At 38.8% G+C, this 24,798-nt stretch overlaps 4 protein-coding genes across 4 annotated transcripts; 3 read left to right on the top strand and 1 right to left on the bottom strand.

Annotated features, from left to right (window-relative positions):
* Positions 1-1,157: 1,157 nt before the first annotated feature.
* Positions 1,158-1,943, top strand: LOC117316269. Its single transcript, XM_033870807.1, has one exon. It carries the CDS (start codon positions 1,158-1,160, stop codon positions 1,941-1,943), a length of 786 nt encoding a protein of 261 aa, XP_033726698.1.
* Positions 1,944-7,954: 6,011 nt separating this feature from the next.
* On the top strand, positions 7,955-8,609 carry LOC117316267. The gene is made up of 2 exons (XM_033870806.1): positions 7,955-8,167; positions 8,445-8,609. Exons 1-2 carry the CDS (start codon positions 7,955-7,957, stop codon positions 8,607-8,609), a joined length of 378 nt encoding a protein of 125 aa, XP_033726697.1.
* Positions 8,610-8,613: 4 nt separating this feature from the next.
* On the top strand, positions 8,614-9,117 carry LOC117316266. The gene has a single exon (XM_033870805.1). The coding sequence runs from the start codon at positions 8,614-8,616 to the stop codon at positions 9,115-9,117; it is 504 nt and encodes a 167-aa protein (XP_033726696.1).
* A 926-nt stretch (positions 9,118-10,043) lies between these two features.
* Positions 10,044-18,896, bottom strand: LOC117316265 (glutathione S-transferase A-like). The gene is made up of 7 exons (XM_033870804.1): positions 18,628-18,896; positions 17,087-17,172; positions 16,481-16,546; positions 15,582-15,662; positions 14,282-14,362; positions 12,722-12,802; positions 10,044-10,449 (listed from the first exon to the last, which is right to left on the bottom strand). Exons 1-7 carry the CDS (start codon positions 18,797-18,799, stop codon positions 10,225-10,227), a joined length of 792 nt encoding a protein of 263 aa, XP_033726695.1. The 5' UTR covers positions 18,800-18,896; the 3' UTR covers positions 10,044-10,224.
* Positions 18,897-24,798: the final 5,902 nt, after the last annotated feature.

Raw genomic sequence — 24,798 nt, 5'->3', positions numbered from 1 at the left:
TTAGTGCCATGTGTGAAACAGTGCATACCACAATGAACGCTATAGTAATTTTGAGTTCTCACGAATTAAATTGTTGATTAGTATGGTAGTTCAGATTTCGGGCTCCCCTTTCACAGGTACGTTATACGACTAAACGACTTTCACACAACTACTCTAGTAATAATGTCAAAAATTCATCTTTATAAGCACTACAGAAGGATATACCCCCTATTAAAATCAACCGTTTGTGTATGCATAATAAGACTTTTAGTTTGGAGGGTTCTAAAAATATCAGCAATGAATAATATTTATCATACTATACAAATACCAAGCGGCCTCTTAGGTACCAACATTTTATGTCCTAGACAATGGGCTAGAATGAGGAAACAGCTGTATGATGTCCCTAACATCACTGACGAGTCCTGGGCTAGAATGAGGAAACAGCTGTATGATATCCCTCACATCACTGACGAGTCCTGGGCTAGAATGACGAAACAGCTGTATGATGTCCCTCACATCCCTGACGAGTCCTGGATTAACAGCTGTATGATGTTCCTCACATCACTGACGAGTCCTGGATTAGAATGAGGAAACTGCTGTATGATGTCCCTCACATCACTGACGAGTCCTGGATTAGAATGACCAAACAGCTGTATGATGTCCCTCACATCACTGACGAGTCCTGGATTAGAATGAGGAAACTGCTGTATGATGTCCCTCACATCACTGACGAGTCCTGGATTAGAATGACGAAACAGATGTATGATGTCCCTCACATCACTGACAAGTCCTGGGCTAGAATGAGGAAACAGCTGTATGATGTCCCTCACATCACTGACGAGTCCTGGGCTAGAATGACGAAACAGCTGTATGATGTCCCTCACATCACTGACGAGACCTGGATTAGAATGACCAAACAGCTGTATGATGTCCCTCACATCACTGACGAGTCCTGGGCTAGAATGACGAAACAGCTGTATGATGTCCCTCACATCACTGACGAGTCCTAGGCTAGAATGACGAAAAAGCTGTATGATGTCCCTCACATCAATGACGAGACCTGGATAAGAATGACGACACAGCTGTATGATGTCCCTCACATCACTGACGAGTCCTTGATTAGAATGACGACACAGCTGTATGATGTCCCTCATATCACTGACGAGTCCTAGGCTAGAATGACCAAACAGCTGTATGATGTCCCTCACATCACTGACGAGTCCTGGGCTAGAATGAGGAAACAGCTGTATGATGTCCCTAACATCACTGACGAGTCCTGGGCTAGAATGAGGAAACAGATGTATGATGTCCCTCACATCACTGACGAGACCTGGATTAGAATGACGACACAGCTGTATGATGTCCCTCACATCACTGACGAGTCCTGGGCTAGAATGAGGAAACAGCTGTATGATGTCCCTAACATCACTGACGAGTCCTGGGCTAGAATGAGGAAACAGATGTATGATGTCCCTCACATCACTGACGAGACCTGGATTAGAATGACGACACAGCTGTATGATGTCCCTCACATCACTGACGAGTCCTGGGCTAGAATGAGGAAACAGCTGTATGATGTCCCTAACATCACTGACGAGTCCTGGGCTAGAATGAGGAAACAGATGTATGATGTCCCTCACATCACTGACGAGACCTGGATTAGAATGACGACACAGCTGTATGATGTCCCTCACATCACTGACGAGACCTGGATTAGAATGACCAAACAGCTGTATGATGTCCCTCACATCACTGACGAGTCCTGGGCTAGAATGAGGAAACAGCTGTATGATGTCCCTCACATCACTGACGAGTCCTGGGCTAGAATGAGGAAACAGCTGTATGATGTCCCTCACATCACTGACGAGTCCTGGGCTAGAATGAGGAAACAGCTGTATGATGTCCCTCACATCACTGACGAGTCCTGGGCTAGAATGAGGAAACAGCTGTATGATGCAGTTTAATTCATTCTGGCTCCACTATAAATGTCTAACTCTCAAAGGATATTTAAAGTTAGAGAGGTAATAATATCTTTCGTGCCTTGGTGACAATCCATTGACGATATATCTTTTAACATCATTTGTAAAGTAATAAGTTACAAAGTATATTTATCTTCATAAACAAAGTCACCAGATGTCCTGTAATAACAATAACATTTTGGACTTTTTATAGTTAATATACGTAAAAACGATATCAGTGGACTGCATATTATCATTTACGTTTTTGTCACAAAAAATACCTTTCCCTCAGAAGTTTAATGTAACCAAAAATGGTTTAATGGCTTTGAATATTTCACTAATTGTACAAGAAGGATATGTTTGATATTCACTAACCTCAACAAAATATTTTGAAAAAAATATGTTGTTCAATTTCTAGATTTTAATCTTAAAACTTTCCAAATAAACATAACTAGCGAACTTGTATCAATAGATTTTAAAAGTGTAATTAACGAAAATCCAACAGGCACTTAATGAGTTCATAAATTTAAACATTTCTGACACAGCTAAAATAGTTGTGATTCATTTCAGGTGTCCCAGATTTTAAACTTAATATAAAAAAAATCCTTCAGAAGGAATGTGCAACTCTACAGTTGAATGACTTTCAATTAAAATATAACAAGCATTATTTTAAAGTTATAATATGTAATGTATTGTTCACATAGAGATAAAGGAATGAGTTACAAGATATACAATAGAACAATGGACCAAACAATAACAATTGATTATACACTTACGGTAATCTAATACACTTTACCTGACTCGATGTAAACATACAGCATATGTTCCTTATCATACAAGTATTTTTCAAAACTTACATGAACAATCACGTTTAGTAAGTGATTAAGTAAGACCGTTTTATAATACACATAATTTTCATTTTCAAAGCGAAAATGATAAGCACTGTCACAACGTTTCACAGCTACACACCAAACCTTACCCCTTTCTATGACGATATCTCAGTGTAATATTACTAATTAAAAAATGTCAATTTCACTGCTTTTCTAGTTCAAAAGAATCTATGGAAACCTTACACTTGAACAAAATGATAAAGAAAAAAAAACATTTTTTTTAAACTTAAGCACGCAGAGGTATTGTCCTGTCAAAATGTTGTAATCCAGAAGGGAATTCGGCTGTTTTGTTTTCGTTTTTGTTTTGTTTTGTTTTTGTTTTATATTATATAGTGATTAAAACAGCTGTTCCTCCTTTTTTGGACTATTTAGTGATGATAAGGGGTCCCATTACCTGTTTCTTCCTTTGTGGGCTCTTGAGTGGTGTAAGGGTTTTGAAATAGCTCTTTCGCCTTTTTTTTTAATCTTTAGTCATAAAGAAAGATATTAAAAGATCATAAGTCAATCATAAGTACTAGACATAAAGCTGCAGCCTATACATATGTAACGTAGTATACACAAACGAGAACGACACGAGTTATCTCTCTTGGACCCAAGACGTTCGACAAGAGGTGATGTTGTCGTCCAACATGGAATGATCTTTATTGGTTCTTTGTAAAACTCATCCGTATATGATTAAGTCGCATAATGAAAAGAGTTTACAGAATATCACCTACAGAACTTAAGTGAATAACCCGTGTATATGTCAGCCATCTTACTCAATTATGTTTAATACTTGTTATGTATTTGACCTGGATTAATAACATGTGGGGAGGGAGATACTGCATTTGCTCGATTTCTTCTGAATAATATCATAATCACAAGCTAATTGGTGATGAGTATATACATGTTTTTTTATTATAATGCTTAATTTGATAAGGCACAGAAAATAGCAAAATGCAATAATTCGGTCATTTTAACAAATACTAGTGAAAGCTCTTCGCCATGCTTAATATCTAAACATGACTCTACCCCTATAGCTACTAGCAATGAAAACAAAATCTTCTTCTTTTTTTTTTTTTTTGAATTTCTATATCATCCGCAGCTACAATAGCACTGATAACCACCTAATTATTAACCTTTCAATTATCACAACAGAAATTGACCAGGCACAACTGGAAAATATATTTATCTTTTATTTAAGGATTGAATCTTGATTTCAAGCAGTTCATGTTGAATTTGTCTCAAGAGCAACTCAATTCATGACCCCATGAAATCTACCAAATCAAGATTCAATCCTTATATTTCAATTGTTGTTGTTTTTTTCGAATAAAAAAGTCGGTCTAGATATTAATGTCCCGAAGCTTGTGCAAGTCCAAATGCGGAAAAGCCCGAGGAGTTCCGGATTGTGCATGTCTAGTCGGTCGAGTAAAATAGTCCGCAATATTAGGATTAAAAACAGCACTATTTTATCAAAATAGAAGTATTTAGCATATCAGGTCTTTCATAAAATACAAGAATACATTATAAATTTGATAATTTTAATAATTATTCCATGTTTATAACAACAATGTAGAAAAAGTGAAATCGTTCCGCGGACGGATTTTAACCATGTATTCATACGCACTGATCAGTGTTGGAACAGATTGAGTTTGGTAGTTTCATTGAGTCCAACTTGAGTAGAAATTGAAATATTAATGTAACAATTTCAAACAAAGATGAACCGAAATCAAAGTATATAATTCGTTCATTAATATTCCTGAGCCCGGGTAAATAGAAAACAACTCCAAACACCAATATAAGGTGACTACCTTGAAGGAACTTAATGAAAAATACCTTATCATAACTGATTGGCCTTAAGGTAAGGGTACTGTTATACGTAAATATTTATACCTTTACTCTATTAAATAAACACCAGGGTTTGCTTCTAATTATACCCTGAAAGGAAGGCAATGGGTTTTGGAACGGCACTTGTTGCTCCCTTTGTCATCTTTAGAACGGAAAGGTATAAACAAGAAACACGACTCTCGAGTTTTATATCAGCGTGATGTAAAGAGAGATTGATTGGTTTGGTTTAGTTTGGTTTTATTTTATCTAACGTCCAGTCAGCTGCTATGGTTGTTTATTCACGACACCTCCGTGTTTGAGATGGATGGTGTCGTATGTATGTTCTTTTGGGAGGCTGTAGTATCTTCGATTTTATTTTCTCATTATAGCGTGGAAATGATGTCTAACTTTATAGTGCTATCCCCCTGAATTATTCTGCCGAAGACGCAAATAAGACACTACCCAGGTCACATCATACTGTCAATTGGCGAACAAGTCGGCGAGATAAATGCTAGTGTGTCTGATACATTTCACACTTTTAAGAGTTCCTTAAGTCGGCCATATATTTCACCGCCTGAAAATAAGTTGTCAATGTTATAGCCTATTGAAATAACATTTAAAAGCAGATAATAATAACGTATGTACCCATACGTATCATTATTTATATATCTTTATATAATCACAGTTCCTTACCTTGAACAATAAGCAGAATCGCGAATACAGAACAAAAGAGATGACCCAGTCATCTTGATCCTATATTTTGGTGGATTGTATTATGTGCTATTTTAGTTTCGTATAATTTTCTTACCGTACTTTCTAAGTGATCCGTCTCTGACAATCGGAACACCTCGCCTCCGTCTGTCAACATAGGCTAGTATCGTAGAAAATGACTAGGGGTTCCGATTGCGTCTCTGACTAGAAACATGTCATATATAGTCATTAAGTTCTTCGAAGGTGAGTAGAGAATATGATATTCCCAGTGTATTAAAGCCACACACATATGAAGAAACATATATCAATGTTTACATTTTGAGCTTTTTACAGTTTTCGGACTTGATACATACCTTACAGACTATCGTGATCCAGAAACTGAAAGAAAATGTGAATTTATGAAAGTATACGGGGAATTCCCAAAAAAATTATAACCATGGCTGCCGGACCAAGTTTATGCTACACGACCAAAAGGTCCCCTCACGGCTTCCGTAGTTCTCCTGTAAACGTGACACGATGAGGTATTAACTTGATTGGTAATTTTCTACTTTATCCGTTTTGTATTACAGCTTGCCTTGACGCTTGAATACACTACCTCGTGCTGATTAGCATGGCCATAATACATTAATATACATGTTTATAATTATAGACACCATGTTCTGAGTAACATTAATGCACGTTCTGCACCACCTATATTAACACTCAGCGTCGTTCTGGTAAACTATTTGAATGAGTTTCATTAATGTTAACAACTTAATACACAGATATTCTCAGACGAAACTAGATATATTAACACGATTGCTATTTTTTTTTTTTTTTTTTACATTTTGTTGGCATCTTTTGAGGAATTTTGTTTCGTGTAAAACGAGGAATGGTTATACATTAGGACGCAAGCTAGTCTAACATTGTCAGGTGTATATCAAAATCTTATCCAAGGAATAATTAAACACTTGTAAATATAATCCATGAACTCCTGCAATTTTGACATTCGTCATATTGTACCGTCATAAGCAGACCCGGCCGCCTCTAATTATCCAAGGTTATTTCAATAATTGAGATGAATCAGAACAGATTTTCAAAAAAATATCATGATTTCGCAGAATATTTTCATTTATAAGCATACATCGTTATTCAATCTCGTTGAACCATAAAATGTAAATGCTAAATATAGCTCATAGGAATACATATAAAACAAGTGAAAATTATATATCCTCTCATAGTCATATCGCAAAATTTTGATTCGTTAGGAATCAATTCTTTCGTTCTAAATGAAATTCGCGAAATTTTTGACCCGCGAAAAAAAACCCGGCTATACGGTAATAAAACATACAACAAACATGCTAGTGTTTTGAAGTGCTGTAAGGCAACTCACTATAAACTCAACCATACGTATCGGTTCTTCCGAATGGGAAGAATTCAGCTCTCGCTACCGTCCAGCTATGTAGAGACCGTGGTTTTCTTTTTCATTAGAGGGATGTTCCGGATAAGGTGGACAATTTCGCTTTGTTCTGTACCTTAAAAGAACTCTATCTTATGACTTAAAGCTATTGTCATTACCAAAATATATTGTCCTTTGGTCAGTTTGTAAAAGCGAATGGGGGGGGGGGGGGGGGGGGGGGGGGGGGTTAATCCTCAGCAAATATGAATTAGACCACTGGGGAGTATCGCTTTATCCTAGGATTTATGTGAAGAACACGGGCGTATAAAAAGTAAAAGGGGGAGGGGTAGCAAATCACGACAGTAAGCCAAGGTTCCAACTTCAGTGAAAAGGTGATGGGAACATCAAAAACAATATTCGATCTACAAACTTAGGAAAGGGGGCATAATGGCATCAAATGAATTCAGTAATATCATCTATTTTAGGCATTGTCAGAGGTTCAATGCAAGTGAGCATATGCTCAAAGCAAGATGATTCAGTGATAAGTAGAGCACGAGACCAGACCCAAACGATGTTATCTTTGATGTAGGTAGGAGGTCAAAACATATGGCACAACGCCTCAACTAGGCGAACCTTTGTCCAATGTTTAAAGTTTCATTGTCAAGAAGCGTGGGAGATATAACCCGGAATTTTTCTTTTGTGTAGGTCAAAGGTCAAAATGCAGGTCGGAGTGACCTACTCATCACACAACGGCTCATCTGTGTGAACTTATGCTCCAAGTAGGAAATTCCAGTGACAAGAAGACTGCGAGATATAACCCGGCTTTTTTATTTGGTGTAGCTCAAAGGTCAAAATAAAGGTTTGAGTGGCCTACTCTTGGAACAAGACACTGTCCAACCTGTGTGAACTAATGCCCGAGTGTGAACTAATGCCAGAGTGTGAACTATTGCCCGAGTGTGAACTAATGCCCGAGTGTGAACTAATGCCCGAGTGTGAACTATTGACAGAGTGTGAACTATTGACAGAGTGTGAACTAATGCCCGAGTGTGAACTATTGACAGAGTGTGAACTATTGCCAGAGTGTGAACTATTGCCCGAGTGTGAACTATTGCCAGTGTGTGAACTATTGCCAGAGTGTGAACTAATGCCCGAGTGTGAACTAATGCCTGAGTGTGAACTAATGCCCGAGTGTGAACTAATGCTCGAGTGTGAATTATTGCCAGTGTGAACTAATGCCAGAGTATGAACTATTGACAGAGTGTGAACTATTGCCAGAGTATGAACTATTGACAGAGTGTGAACTATTGCCAGAGTATGAACTATTGACAGAGTGTGAACTAATGCCAGAGTGTGAACTATTGCCCGAGTGTGAACTAATGCCCGAGTGTGAACTAATGCCAGAGTGTGAACTATTGCCCGAGTGTGAACTAATGCCAGAGTGTGAAGTAATGCCGAGTGTGAACTAATGCCCGAGTGTGAACTAATGCCCGAGTGTGAACTAATGCCCGAGTGTGAACTATTGTCAGAGTGCAAACTAATGCCCGATTGTGAACTAATGCCCGAGTGTGAACTATTGCCCGTGTGAACTATTGCCCGAGTGTGAAGTAATGCCCGAGTGTGAACTAATGCCAGAGTATGAACTATTGCCAAAGTGTGAACTAATGCCCGAGTGTGAACTATTGCCCGAGTGTGAACTAATACCCGAGTGTGAACTATTGCCAGTGTGAACTAATGCCCGAGTGTGAACTAATGCCCGAGTGTGAACTATTGCCAGAGTGTGAACTAATGCCAGAGTGTGAACTATTGCCCGAGTGTGAAGTAATGCCCGAGTGTGAACTATTGCCCGAGTGTGAACTAATGCCCGAGTGTGAACTAATGCCAGTGTGAAGTAATGCCCGAGTGTGAACTAATGCCAGATTATGAACTATTGCCAAAGTGTGAACTAATGCCCGAGTGTGAACTATTGCCCGAGTGTGAACTAATGCCCGAGTGTGAACTATTGCCCGAGTGTGAACTAATGCCCGAGTGTGAACTATTGCCCGAGTGTGAACTATTGCCCGAGTGTGAACTATTGCCCGAGTGTGAACTAATGCCCGAGTGTGAACTATTGCCCGAGTGTGAACTAATGCCCGAGTGTGAACTAATGCCCGAGTGTGAACTAATGCCAGAGTGTGAACTAATGCCCGAGTGTGAACTAATGCCAGAGTGTGAACTATTGCCCGAGTGTGAACTATTGCCAGAGTGTGAACTATTGCCAGTGTGTGAACTATTGTCAGAGTGTGAACTAATGCCCGAGTGTGAACTATTGCCCGAGTGTGAAGTAATGCCGAGTGTGAACTATTGCCCGAGTGTGAACTATTGCCAGTGTGTGAACTATTGTCAGAGTGTGAACTAATGCCCGAGTGTGAACTAATACCCAGGTGTGAACTAATGCCCGAGTGTGAACTAATGCCAGAGTGTGAACTAATGCCCGAGTGTGAATTATTGCCAGTGTGAACTAATGCCCGAGTGTGAACTAATGCCCGAGTGTGAACTATTGCCAGAGTGTGAACTATTGCCCGAGTGTGAACTATTGCCCGAGTGTGAACTAATGCCCGAGTGTGAACTAATGCCCGAGTGTGAACTATTGCCCGAGTGTGAACTAATGCCCGAGTGTGAACTAATGCCCGAGTGTGAAGTAATGCCCGAGTGTGAACTAATGCCAGAGTGTGAAGTAATGCCCGAAGAAGAAAGTTCCAGTGACAAACAATGTAGATCGTACCAGGACAAGATACGGTGCGACATGGCTACATCCAGACAGTTTCGAAAAGTTCGGAGAGAAACTGTCAAGAGTTGTCTAGACAATTATGGTATATAACCATAACTTAAGTGGCATAAATATCAAAAAAAAAAAAAAAAAAACACGGTCGGGTCCCAAAATTAAAGCCATGTACACAACTTCAGTGTAGGACGACTACCTACATCTTCTAGAAATAGTTTGGATGAAAAATGTAAGAGTTGCAAGTAAACAGATGGACGGACAATCGTGTTCCAGTCAGTGTATAGCCTGACCTCTATTGCGAGGTTAAGTAGTAAATATACCGAACTTCAGTTGAGAATTCGCCTAACTCAGGAGCCTGGCTCTACGTCATCCAATACGAAATTTGTATTGAAAGATGCCAAAACCTTTCGGGTCTTCGGCAGCATGCTTCAGTGAGGTACATGTAGCAATATTAACATGAACAAACTGCAGCCCCCCAAAACAAGCTGTTAATAAGACGTTCGACAATACTAAACCAAACCTCGTGTACATTTGGTCAAAAGAATACAGAATATTGTGGCGTTAGATAAACATTTATTATCATATGTTTACACGTCAAGAGAACTTCTAAAAATAAATACACGTATTAGCAAAATGGTGAGATATTATTATATGAATTTTAGTATTTATAATATTTGATCAGTATGCTTTTCAGTTCATAAAGACACGTGACTTTTCCAGACTGTTCTTATTACAGTCAAATCAAATTCCTTTGAGGATCTTTTTCTCATCTGCCAGTTCGCCCTCACTCCAGTGAGGTGGCCATGAAGCTTTAATGCTTGGTCGCTCTCTCAGCCTATCATAGTATGATTTCAGCGCCGGGAATTTTCCGAGCGAGCTGCCAAATCGTACAACTGTTGCCAGGAAAGTAAACAATACCACATCAGCGAGTGTGAAGTCTTTTCCACAAATAAAGTCACCGTCAGACTGTATAAACAAAACAAAAATATACAATGGTTTTAAACGGAACAATGAAAAGAAGAGCGATGTAAAGAACAAATAAAATTCAAATATTGAAAAATATGAAATCTAATTATGAGAATAATGCACCTTCCAATCCAGATTTTGACATTTCTTTCGACCCACTTCCAGATTCCTAAGTCGACTCATTGGTATCATCACTTTAGGGTTTTATCATCACTAATGAGTCCTAGAAGGACGCAACATCTGTATGATGTTCCTAGCATCACTGACGAGTCCTAGAAGGACGCAACAGCTGTATGATGTCCCTAGCATCACTGACCAGTCCTAGAAGGACGTGACAGCTGTATGATATCCCTAACATCAATGATGAGTCCTAGAAGGATGTAACAGCTGTATGATGTCCCTAACATCACTGACGAGTCCTAGAAGGACGTAACAGCTGTATGACGTCCCTAACATCACTGATGAGTCCTAGAAGGACGTGACAGCTGTATGATGTCCCTAACATAACTGATGAGTCCTAGAAGGACGCAACATCTGTATGATGTCCCTAGCATCACTGATGAGTCCTAGAAGGACGTAACAGCTTATGATGTCCCTAGCATCACTGACGAGTCCTAGAAGGACGTAACAGCTGTATGACGTCCATAACATCACTGACGAGTCCTAGAAGGACGTGACAGCTGTATGACGTCCCTAACATCACTGATGAGTCCTAGAAGGACGTGACAGCTGTATGATGTCCCTAACATCACTGATGAGTCCTAGAAGGACGCAACATCTGTATGATGTCCCTAGCATCACTGATGAGTCCTAGAAGGACGTGACAGCTGTATGATGTCCCTAACATCACTGACGAGTCCTAGAAGGACGCAACAGCTTTATGATGTCCCTAACATCACTGACGAGTTCTAGAAGGACGCAACAGCTGTATGATGCCCCTAGCATCACTGACGAGTTCTAGAAGGACGCAACAGCTGTATGATGCCCCTAACATCAATGATGAGTCCTAGAAGGACGCAACAGCTGTATGATGCCCCTAACATCAATGATGAGTCCTAGAAGGACGCAACAGCTGTATGATGCCCCTAACATCACTGATGAGTCCTAGAAGGACGTGACAGCTGTATGATGTCCCTAACATCACTGATGAGTCCTAGAAGGACGTAACAGCTGTATGATGTCCCTAACATCACTGATGAGTCCTAGAAGGACGCAACATCTGTATGATGTCCCTAGCATCACTGATGAGTCCTAGAAGGACGTAACAGCTGTATGATGTCCCTAACATCACTGACGAGTCCTAGAAGGACGCAACAGCTGTATGATGTCCCTAGCATCACTGACGAGTCCTAGAAGGACGCAACAGCTTTATGATGTCTCTAGCATCACTGACGAGTCCTAGAAGGACGCAACAGCTTTATGATGTCTCTAGCATCACTGACCAGTCCTAGAAGGACGCAACAGCTGTATGATGTCCCTAACATCACTGACGAGTCCTAGAAGGACGTAACAGCTGTATGACGTCCCTAACATCACTGATGAGTCCTAGAAGGACGCAACATCTGTATGATACAGTTTAGTTCTCTTAGGCTCTACTGTATTTAACCCTTAATTTGTATCGAGAGGGTGTTTCCTCGCCGATGTGAGATGAGTCATTTTGTCTCACTTTGGGAAGGAGATTTAGGAACTGAGGATGATTATTTCATAGTTAACTGAAAATTTTGGGAATAGACTCAAATATAAAATAAATTCGATTACGAACGGGGCCGATAATTAGCCCTTAAAAGCCCTAAAGGTTGCTATATTTTGTGGGGGTTTTTCACAAGTCATCAAGACGTTAACAGCAACCAAATATTGTTTACAAAAACAATATCCGTAAATTTGTATACAAATATTACAATGTCAAGTTGACGATTTACTTCACAATAATCAGGGATGAGCAATAATAACCAGGGAGTATATTAGGCCTGTATCTTGGACGAACAAAAAATAGAGGGATACATATCGGACTATCCGTCAACGATAGCAAAGACCAAGAAACAGGAGTCTTTATAGAAAAGTAATGTTATATACCTTTGGACAGCGTTGAAATTTACATACCCAAGATTTCAACAAACTAAGAACTGATGACATACCGGAGCAGATTTGAAGGTAATTGAATAAAGATAAAGCCATAGGGATTATGAGATTAACTTGATAAAGTTGTCTATCTATAAACAAAACATAGTGAGACTTTAAACACTCAACAAAGAATGCAAGTATATGCATTTACCAATTTCAGTTTATCCTCCCATATTGCCAGTTCTTTCTGTGCCTCCTCTATATTAGCTTTGATGGCTTTTTGGAATGATTCCTGTAAATTGAAAGTGTTTAATGAATATATATATATATATACATGTATATAGCTTTTAATTGAGAGATACTATCATGACATGTCTTTCGATACTTCTCGGATCGTATATACAATATACATATAAACTCTCCGCGTGTTATCTAAATATTTAGTATCAAGACAAAAAAAATGAATTCTTCAAAAATTGGACCAGTGCTGCTCCACGTCCATATGTTGAATTGCTAAGGTCCATCGCCCACATAATTAAAAATATCGGAAAAATATTAAATTTCACACTTAAAAACATTTTGCCTCTAGATATCCATTCCTTATTTCATTGACTTTATTGAACAATCTAGAGTCCAACCTGACCAGGAACATACTCTCCTATAATTAGCCTGGAGTATAGGCTATTTTTGAGAGAGTGACGTAATAAAATCAAAAGCGAGGCATTTCAATGTATAGTTCTTTTATTTGTATTTTGTTAACTTAACAACTTCTACAGTCAACGGATCTACAATATTCACTTGAAAAATAAATATCCCGTTTCCATGGAAATCACATTTCTCGTGTACATTACACATTAGTGTATATAGTTTTGTTATATGACTGATATTTGCTGTTTTCTTATTGGCCAAGACTTTTCAGAGAGGTTTTGACAAGATCCAATTTTAACCTGAAACTGACAAATTCCTACACACGAGATCAAAACTGTAACCTGTACTGAAAAAGGGCAACAGGGAATTTCCCGAATCTTCAATATTTTTGACCAATCACATCAGGGTTTGTCGATTGTCGGGCAGAACTTCTGGGTCTGTGAGAAGTCCTTGAAGGACAAAACAGCTACATAGTGCAGTTTTATATTCATATTTATTCGGCACATGTGCTGCACAGTACAAGGGAAGATGATTTCGTACACATACTATTTTTATTATATATTTCATTGATTTTGACAGATTTGTAATCAATTTGTACGGCTTTGATTTGAAAAGAGTTTTTTAAATTCCATGCACTGGTAGAAATATGTTTGTTTTTACACCGGATGGTATTAACAACGCATATTTTTTACGATCTTCAATGTATTTGATTTGTTTTGACAATTTTTAATTATTTTTTACGAGAATGACCTTCAAAGGATTCTAACGTGTAATGTACACGAGAAATGTGATTTCCATGCACTAGTAGAAAATTGTTTGTTCTTTCTCCCGATAATTTTTAGATAATTTTTAAAGACATTTTTTGTCATGAAATAGACGAATACATTACTGAGCGGACGGACGGACGGACGGACGGACGGACGGAGAGATGGACGGACAGGAGGAAACATATAGTCCACCGGTTTCACCGGTTGGGGACAAATACTATCCATTAAAACCAGACATAAAAATTTACTGAATATTTTCCAAAATAAATGAAATATATAATAAAAATATCATGCGTGCGAAACTTTTTCCTTGTTCTGCTTCTGTGAATGGTGCAAGATAAAAGTGATATAAGTACCTGCTTTCGCGATGCTTCGTCAGTCATCATATTATAAAATATGCATTTGACCATGATCTTCATAGTGAGGTTCTCTTGAGCCTGAAAATCATTTTGATGAATAAAAGCATGGTTTAATGTAATTACATGTAGATGTGATTTGTTGAAACATGAACAGTAATTATCCAAGGACTTATGGACAAAATGAGTAAAAACAAACAGGGTATAACTAAAGCAATAAATGTCCCCTAAAACCCCCGATAAAAATAGTAAGTGACCTTGACCTTGACCCAAAATCTCTGAAACTCAAATTGTCCGAGATAATATGGTTCTTTATCATTGTATTAAGTTTGATCAAAATCCATCAAGGAAGGAAACTGCTGGAGTCCTGACAAGCTTTGGCATTACGTTCATACCTACATGACAGAGAAGAAAACTATGGTCATTACAAAACTTTCATCAATACAAAAGTACGATATTTGACCTTGATCTTTGACCAAGTAACATTGACCTTTGGTCAGTCTTGTTTAATTCTGACAAACTTTGTTTCAAAATTTCATATCAAAATGTCCATTAGTGAAGAGATAATAATTTGACCTTGATTATTTGGCCCAGTGACCTTGACCTCTGATTCAGTGACCTTGACCTTTTGTCAGTTGACTATCTAACTCCGACAGACATTGCTTTAGAATGTCATTACAAAATATTACACAATATTTGACCTTCACATCTGACCATTTAACCTTGACTTTTAGTCAATCGACTCCTTGTTTAATTACAACCAATTTACTTCATCGTATCATAACAAAATATTCACCAGTAAAAAGACAAATATTTGACCTTGAACTTTAGTCAATTGATTCCTTGTATAATTCTTACTTACATAGGCTCGTAGTATCATAATAAAATGTTCACCAATAAAAATACACAAATTATCTGAGCTAAAACTTTGACCTAGTGACCTTGATCTTTGAACTTGATTTTTGACCTATGTTTGTATTTTTGTAAACTGAACATCTTAACCGAATTTCATGTAAATCGGTTAATAAATACTAAAGCTACCAACCAGTAACATATATATGGACAGACATCTACCCAGTGATTACTATCGGGCAACCATATCTGCGACACGGGGCCCTAATAACATTGTGTGCAATGAATTTCTATCATTGGAAGAGGTACTTACATATTTATGAATAATGTTCAAATTAAACTTATTTTTTCCATTCCGTTACACCCCGATGTAACTGCTTTCAGACGGCTTTCATATGCAATATGAATGCAATATGAATGCAACTACGTAGTAATATATGGTATTTACCTCCATGGTCGCTTGAATCACCTTGGCATATCCCGCTGGATCCGATGGTAAAAGTCTGGTGCCCTTATTTGGGTATGTGTGCTGAAAATATATCAACATGACAGTATGGCATGTGGTCTCAATGAATTAATTGAATTAATTAATTGGAATTTAGACAAAATAAGACCACAGGCACGTGCCATGTGTTAAGGCACGTGCCACGAATCGAAGGTATTGTTGGTACATGGGGACATGTAAATACCGGTAAACCAGAACAATGTCTGCACCCTAAATCAGCTAACGAAAATAGTACCCATGTTCCTTTCTATTCAGATCCTCGTTGTCTTCCCCCATGAAGTATCTAAATTCCACTCGTTTGAACTGTTGGGACACTGGCTAAATACGTTTCTGATTGGTCAGATTTGCCCACGCCCTTCACGGAACCAATCAGATTACTACATTTGGTTCATGAATGATTCATGAAAAAGATACTTTTGTGTAGTGGCCCTACGAGATCGAGCAAGTGAGGACAGACACACATCGACGAGTGTCACGTGGCTACCGACAATGCCAACTCCTCATGCATACAATTGACATATGTATACATTGTTAACTGCTTCATAACCAGATAACTGGCCACTTTTTCCGATTAAATCAAAAATTTGGATTTATAATTAACCATTGTAAACTCTAATCTATAATCAAACACAATTTTTTAATCCATTTTATAACTAGTTAGTATACAGATCTCTGAGAAATCTAATATATAATGAAACATAAAATAATCAATACGAACATATTTTTACTGTATCAACGAATAGATAGGCATTTCTTACCTGATAAGTTTGATAACTTGTGCCCAATTCCGATGTATATACATGTATTAAGATACAATAAAATATGTTTAAATCAAATCTTACCTCCAGATAAAGAAGAATCGCCATAGATTCGTTCACGACAATATCGCCATCATTGAATGTTGGAACCTACCCGGCAAGTAAAAACAAAACCACATGAATAGGTGACATGACTTGTTTTGTATACATAGCATACGATAATAACGAATACATAGATTTACTCTTTTGTAAACAAATATTCATACGCTGTCCGACGACCACCTGTCAGAAATCGTCTGTCCATCGGCCAGTGTTACATTGTCCTAAGGTCCCGCCGTGTAATCATCTAACAGTGTTGGAGTACGTTATCGAAGCTTAACGATTCGTATGCTGACATAATTACGTGTATTTTTACGGGCTTTGAAAATTCATTGTACATAAACATCCGGCCAAATCAATTAAATGTCATTTCATGGATTTAACAAGCTGCGGGGTTTTTTTTCTTCTTCTTTTTCAAAAACACATTCACAGCAGAATAAATGACAATAACTATGGCCAGTACAGTAAAGTGTATTGTCGGCTCCTCTATGATTGTGTGTACATGTATATGTAACCTTTGTTGTCCCTTGCAGGTCGAAATTCGACAATAAAAAGTTTGAATTAATTGTATATTACATTGACGATTTTTACAGAACTGGAACTTTTACACTTCTCATGTGTGTGTTCGGTTCGGATTCTTCTATTTTCTTGGGGACTATCAGAACTGAACATTTGAACTGTCATATTTAAATTTACAACATAATTTAAACAAAAAGGTTACTTTTCCAATTTTGATTGCAATGCATTTTCTCATACTCATGTCCTCGCTTATGATTGCATATCTAAATCAATAAATGGCATGTTTAAAAAGGCCATGATTAAAAGCTTGTCCTACGTTAAAAAAAACCGTGTCAGGGCCAGAGGAAACTCGGAGTAGAGCATTATCGCTAGTCGAGGCTTCTGATTACGGCACACTCCACGAAAGTTCGAGCAGTGTTATGCAATCAGAGGTCACGCCTAGCGAAGATGGGACTAGAGTAAACCAAAAGTTTTTCAAGGCTTCATTTCAAAATTCAAGACTCGGTGAACTATGCACCGTGGCATTGCTTTGCAGTTTTCAAGTCGTTTCCGTCCGTTTAAAAAAATGACAAAACAAACTTAAAGAGGCTTGCCCGCAGAGAGATCAGAAAAATTGGCTAATAGAAAAATATTTTTTACACATGACAGATTGTTGGAATTGTTGAGTTTTTCATTTTATTTTCCTTTAAAACGCTGAAAAGTGATATTAAAACCTCATTTTTTAATATTATTTATTTAATCGCAACCCGCAATAAGTCCCCGCTATAAAGTGGAGTCTAATTTGATTGACACATCAAAGAAACAAGCACGTGCACAGTGCCGCACAGTGATAACTTCAAAGGCAGCGGCGATTTACAAAGAAGATTTGCCGTTATATTCCATACATTTCCCTCTCATGTTGAGTTTTAAAACGTCTTTTAAATACATTTTCTGTAATTGTTTTCAAGAAATAAAGTCGGAAAGCCTCTAATTTTGTCACATAGAGACGTGTACTGAAGTTTATTTAGTGATCGGAGATGTGCCGTTTACCGGTCCGTCTGCGGGTAAACCTCTTTAACAGCCACCTAAAGACACGACGATGGTGTCCAAACCCCTGGTATTGGAAAACAAGGGGGAAAATGTCTTTAGTGAGAGTAACAAGAACTTGGCAAGGTAGCTGGTGTGAGTATTGTATAGGGAACTGAGTATTGAGAAAACCGAGAAGTGCAATTAAGTAGATGTTGGAAAAGCATGGAAAGCGCATGTGTTCTGAAATTCTCACAATAAAACGAAGCCGTAATTCTACCTAAAACTCGATAAAATGAGGGCAAATACGACCGAAAAATATAAAATTGAACGGAAATCCTTGAAAAGGTACAAGCAGAATAAGACCATATATCTCCGAAGGGTAAACATCTTCGAAAGTTCACATAGATCTATTGTCGAACCAAGGGAGGCAACTCGTACAAGCTTAGGCATGCATAAGAGTGGCCGCTGGCCGCGGTCACTCACCTTTTATGTAAATTTCATTCTTCCTCAATAACTTTACCAACATCAGTGTATAATTTACTTCTTATTTCTACAAACACAAAAAACGCATGTCATTTTGATAATAATAAGTGATGTTGACTCACCTGACCCCTTTGGGTTTTTAGCAATTACTGCAGGACCTTTATGTCCCTTTTCAGAAAAACTAATTAGAGTCTTTTTTATGTCGCCAAATTCCTTTTCGTGGAGAGCAACCATTGCTTTAAAGCAGGGTCCACTTCCTGATCCCCAGATCAGTCCCATTTCTTTCTCAGCCATGATGAACCGATTTCTTGATGAACGCTACGCTTTGTCACAATGTTGTTGTACAGATATGTTTCGGTCGGCGAAGCTGCGGCATATATATTCCACCGGTGTCGTGGGAACGTGTACCCATACAGGATTTTGTTCCGGTCCATTTTAAACAACGCGAGTTTTTTGTTTTTCTGTTGTTTCTTCTTCTCCTCCTCCTTCTTCTTCTTCTTAACACCTAGCACCAAGATATTCGTTCTGGCTGTAACGAGTTGTTTTGGAAGTAATTCGAAGTTAAACATGTATTTGGACTAACATTATCATATCGATCGGAAAGACTATCTAGAAAAATGGCCAGAAATGACAAAAATAATCGAGTTTTTTTCTCAACGTAATTGTTGTATTCATGAAAATAAAATTCTTCTATGTCGACTGCAGTCGTTGAAACGAAATCTAGTAAAAGGTAGAGTCATGTAGGCGTACCTAGCTGTAACTAACGCCAACAGAAAACTGACTATAGTCAGTGAACCGAGTCATGTAGGTGAAAACCTGTAGCTTACTCTAATCGACAAAACCCAGCAATAGGCGGAGTCGTGTAGGCGTAAAACCAGTAACTAACGCCGACAGAAACTAGCAATAGGCGGAGTCGTGTAGACGGTATGATTTTAACTAACGCCGACAGAACCTAGCAATAGGCGGAGTCGTGTAGGCGGTAAGATTTTAACTAACGCCGACAGAACCTAGCAATAGGTGGAGTCGTGTAGGCGGTAAACCAGTAACTAACGCCGACAGAACCTAGCAATAGGTGGAGTCGTGTAGGCGGTAAGATTTTAACTAACGCCGACAGAACCTAGCAATAGGCGGAGTCGTGTAGGCGGTAAGATTTTAACTAACGCCGACAGTACCTAGCAATAGGCGGAGTCGTGTAGGCGGTAAGATTTTAACTAACGCCGACAGAGCCTAGCAATAGGCGGAGTCGTGTAGGCGGTAAGATTTTAACTAACGCCGACAGAACCTAGCAATAGGCGGAGTCGTGTAGGCGGTAAACCAGTAACTAACGCCGACAGAACCTAGCAATAGGCGGAGTCGTGTAGGCGGTAAGATTTTAACTAACGCCGACAGAACCTAGCAATAGGTGGAGACGTGTAGGCGGTAAGATTTTCACTAACGCCGACAGAACCTAGTAATAGGCGGAGTCGTGTAGGCGGTAAGATTTTAACTAACGCCGACAGAACCTAGCAATAGGCGGAGTCGTGTAGGCGGTAAGATTTTAACTAACGCCGACAGAACCTAGCAATAGGTGGAGTCGTGTAGGCGGTCAGATTTTCACTAACGCCGACAGTACCTAGCAATAGGCGGAGTCGTGTAGGCGGTAAGATTTTAACTAACGCCGACTGAACCTAGTAATCGGCGGAGTCGTGTAGGCGGTAAGATTTTAACTAACGCCGACAGAACCTAGCAATAGGTGGAGTCGTGTAGGCGGTAAACCAGTAACTAACGCCGACAGAACCTAGCAATAGGCGGAGTCGTGTAGGCGATAAGATTTTAACTAACGCCGACAGTACCTAGCAATAGGCGGAGTCGTGTAGGCGGTAAGATTTTAACTAACGCCGACAGAACCTAGCAATAGGTGGAGTCGTGTAGGCGGTAAACCAGTAACTAACGCCGACAGTACCTAGTAATAGGCGGAGTCGTGTAGGCGGTAAGATTTTAACTAACGCCGACAGAACCTAGCAATAGGTGGAGTCGTGTAGGCGGTAAACCAGTAACTAACGCCGACAGAACCTAGCAATAGGCGGAGTCGTGTAGGCGGTAAACCAGTAACTAACGCCGACAGAACCTAGCAATAGGCGGAGTCGTGTAGGCGATAAGATTTTAATTAACGAAAGCTGACATCTAACACCGACTGCAGTCTGTCAGACGAAAACAAGCAATAGACGGAGTCATGGCATGTAGGCGGTAAACCAGTAAAAAAACGCCGACAGAACACGAACTATTTTAGTCGCTGAGACGAAGCCTAGCAATAGGTGGAGTCGTGTAGGCGGTAAACCAGTAACTAGCGCCGACAGAACACGAACTATTTTAGTCGCTGATACGAAACCTATCAATAGGTGGAGTCGTGTAGGCGGTAAACCAGTAACTACTATTTCAACTGAAATTACATGGCCGGCGCCATTTTATCTAGAAACAACAAATATATGAAAATATTCGTATAACACATCTTCATTAAAGAAGACTGAAATGTTCATGATTAATGAAAGAATAACATCTAGAACTATGGTTGGGATAATGTGCCAGGTCCCTGTACATACACAGGGGCTCGGTTTCAGGATTTTGAGTAACATATGACATCAATTAACAACCACATCACTATCAATTCAGTATCCGAGCCCCAATGTCTGTACCGTCACAAAATGTATCTGTCTTTCACACAGGGACAAATTATAGTTTTAGATACTATTCTTTTTCCACTTTTTTTCTATAAATGTCCTTTATATGATCGTGATGTAGAAATATATCTCGATAAAATGAAAGCAAACACGTCATAATATGAAAATCTTATTACCAATATTTCAGCAAGTAAGAAGTTGCCTATCAACAGTCATTAGATCGGAGTGGGCTTGTTGTGTCCAGTATAATACTATATTGTTGAACCGTTATGCATGTTTGTATTGCCATCAATTTACTAGAATTCTGCAAAAAAAAAAAACTATGTCAAGTAAACCTATCGCAAGTTGTATTAGGTCCCCGGATGCTATCAACAGAATGCCATACATTTTGCGTGTGATAATTGTTTATCTGATATTTATACGGTACATATTTTTTTTTTTTTTTTTTCTTATGTCGTCAGAGCTAGAACGTTTCGCCAATTATTTACTTCAGATATTTTCCCTTCTGTCCCGACTGGCCATTGAACCACTTTAGACAAAGAGACAAAGAAGAACTATGGACGCCAACATGATCCTTTATTTCCACGGTGTCAGCAACAAGAACGTTATATATATTCCACCGGTGTCGATGGAAACTTATCCTGTCGTTTTTATTACCGTCTACAAAATACCTGTGACACACGAGATATTTTATCTAGCTCACGATCGATAGGATATGTGTATTATATGTAAACATACAATCTATTTAGAGATTTTTTTTGGGGGGGGGGGGGGGGGGGGGGGGGGGGGGGGGGGGATTAAGTCAGGTCCTTGTACAAGGTTAAAACGTTCAATTGTTAAATTTTGACGTTTTGATACATCGAATTTCGAGAACTTCGATGAATTTTATCATTAGCATGCACAAGAATTCTTGAAACATGTGCATGCATGGGACTACGTCACTATCGTTTCGTTTTGTTAACACTTGATATGTCTGTTTACCTAAGACTTATAACCCGTTGACGTGGCCCTGTTGTGCATGACGACCTTGAAAGCTAACTCGGCTTGTCAAATCGAAAAGCCAAATTATAGACAGCTTAGGCATACGACTTGCAGCGGACAAAAGAGGGGTCAGGTTTTTTCATATAGCGCACGGACCGCGGCGATTGCATGTAGTCGAGTTTTGCGCGGTAAATTCCGATTACTCGACAAAGATTGTGACCGGTCAGTCGAATCTTGTATATAAACAAAACATCAGATTATGGATTGTGATTCATACACGTTAATGTTTGACATTTCTTTTGGACACAAAAACTCCCAAAAACACCCTAAACCTACCAAAAAACACCCAAAAACACCCCAAACCTACCAAAAAAACCACCCGAAACCTACCCAAAAACACCCTAAACCTACCCAAAAACACCCCTAAACCTACCAAAAAACACCCAAAAAAACCCTAAACTTACCAAAAAAACACCCAAAAACACCCTAAACCTACCCAAAAACACCCTAAACCTACCAAAAAAACACCCAAAAACACCCTAAACCTACCAAAAAACACCCTAAACCTACCCAAAAACACCCTAAACCTACCAAAAAACACCTTTCAATATAGAGATAAACACATTATGATATTAGAAATGGCTTTGAAAAAGTTCTTTGTCGACTTGATAAACTACGATTGTGGTTTTGATTTCTTGACCCGTACTACTTGATACAATTTCGAAGCGTCCTATTCGAAGGGGCATTACTCTTAACTACACTTATTTCTGATCTCGTATGCGAGATCAATGGGGTTCCAAAAAAAATGAAAATTTTGGCATTTCCATGCGTTGAAATTTAATTGTTTTGATTAACTTATGATCAAAATATTAATAAAATAATAAAGATACAAGTTGACTTCTCTCCATATCGCTAGAAAATATCATACTTAGGTGGCTACAATTAAAACAAGAGGCCCAGAGGGCCTGTATCGCTCACCTGGTTTATTTGAGCAAACATCAAAATAATGTTTATGTTCCATTTGCTATTAGCTTTATTTGTTGATGTATGATTATGTTGTGGGGGTCTCAACTGCTTCAAAGATATAACCCAGAAACAAAGTCAAGATTCAACATGATTGTATTTAAAGAAACTTGGGGTGGGGAAAGAACCCTGGGCCTATTTTTACATCAGGATTGTGTTCATCTCTTGATGCCCAGCAAGGCTATATATGATTATGGGGTCACATGGGATCTGAATCGTTTCACATATAAATCAAAAGTAACAAGTCTTCAAGGGTGGGGGAAGACCCCAAACCCCAAGGGAGAGGTGTCAGCCCTATTATTTCATAATTAGTATAAATTTGAATCCCAGCCTCCTAAGCATGTTACCACTGAAATATCAATATCATACAATGCTTAGTTCCAGAGAAGAATTCATTAACATCAATATTGCCAAATGGACCCCTTTTGGCTCTGCCCCTTAGGCCCCCAGGGGGGTCAGCCCCAAAATTTGTACAATTTTGAATCCTTACCCCATAATGATGATACCAATCAAATATGAGCGATGTACATAACTTAAGTTTTAGAGAAGTTGTGTATATATCTTTAGCCAAATTGAACCCTTTAGACTCAACCATAGGCCCCCTGGGGTCAGCTGGACCATTCATAGTTTTTTTAATCCCCATCCCTAGGTATCCTACCATTCAAATATGATAGATATTCATCGCTTTCTTCCAGACAAGTAATTGTTTATATCAATTTAGCTAAAAATTGACCCCTTTTTGCCCCCCCCCCCCCCCCCCCCCAGGCCCCTAGGAGGGTTAGCCCCACCATTTGTACAATTTTGAATCCCTACCCCATAACGATCGATGCTACCAGACAACTATATTTACATTTGCTCCTCATTTCCCCATTGACACAATGCTAAAAGGCAGTTGCCACCATACACCTATAACACCCAGTGATTCAGGCTATAACACCCAGTGGGTCATGTGACATTTAAAAAGGCAGGATTTTTTTGTGTTGGACACCGGAGGCAGGACGCTGGATGCAAGACGTCACGGTATGGCATAAGCTCACCTTGGTCCTTTGGACCAGGTGAGCTAAAAACCCTGGTGTGGCGATTAGCATCTACATGGAAACAAGAGGTCCAATCACATATTTGTCAAGCATGAGAATACCTCAAATGATTTCGTGCTTTAGAGCGTGCAGGACAAAATCTCCATTATTATTTAACAAGCTCAACATTACTATTTAAAGAAAATCTTTGCCAGCACACCAAGGACTTCATTTTTTAATGCATTGGACTTCATTTTTAATGCATTTTAATCAAAATTCAAAAATTGGTCAAGTATGAGAATGGTTCAAAGTAGTTTGCATTACAGGGTACCAAAGTCAAGGTCACATGTCTGTACACCTATTAATATACAACAGACAGATGAGGCAAGCGTTGTTGTCAAGGCCACCGTAAATACATGTATTGAAAGAAAACCCTCTGTCATCCCCCAGCAACTGTATTTTTAAACAGATGTTTTATTATACTGCCCTGTAATCAAGGTCCATCATATCTATTGCATTCGTAGGATATAACTTGATTCATCATTTATCCAGGATTTGCTTGAACAAAGTACAATCGTTCAACAAAGGGCAACTACTCTGAATCATTATACAAACA

Source organism: Pecten maximus, chromosome 18 (genome assembly GCF_902652985.1).
Source record: "Pecten maximus chromosome 18, xPecMax1.1, whole genome shotgun sequence".
NCBI lineage: Eukaryota > Metazoa > Mollusca > Bivalvia > Pectinida > Pectinidae > Pecten > Pecten maximus.
This window is presented reverse-complemented; position numbering and strand designations above follow the sequence as displayed.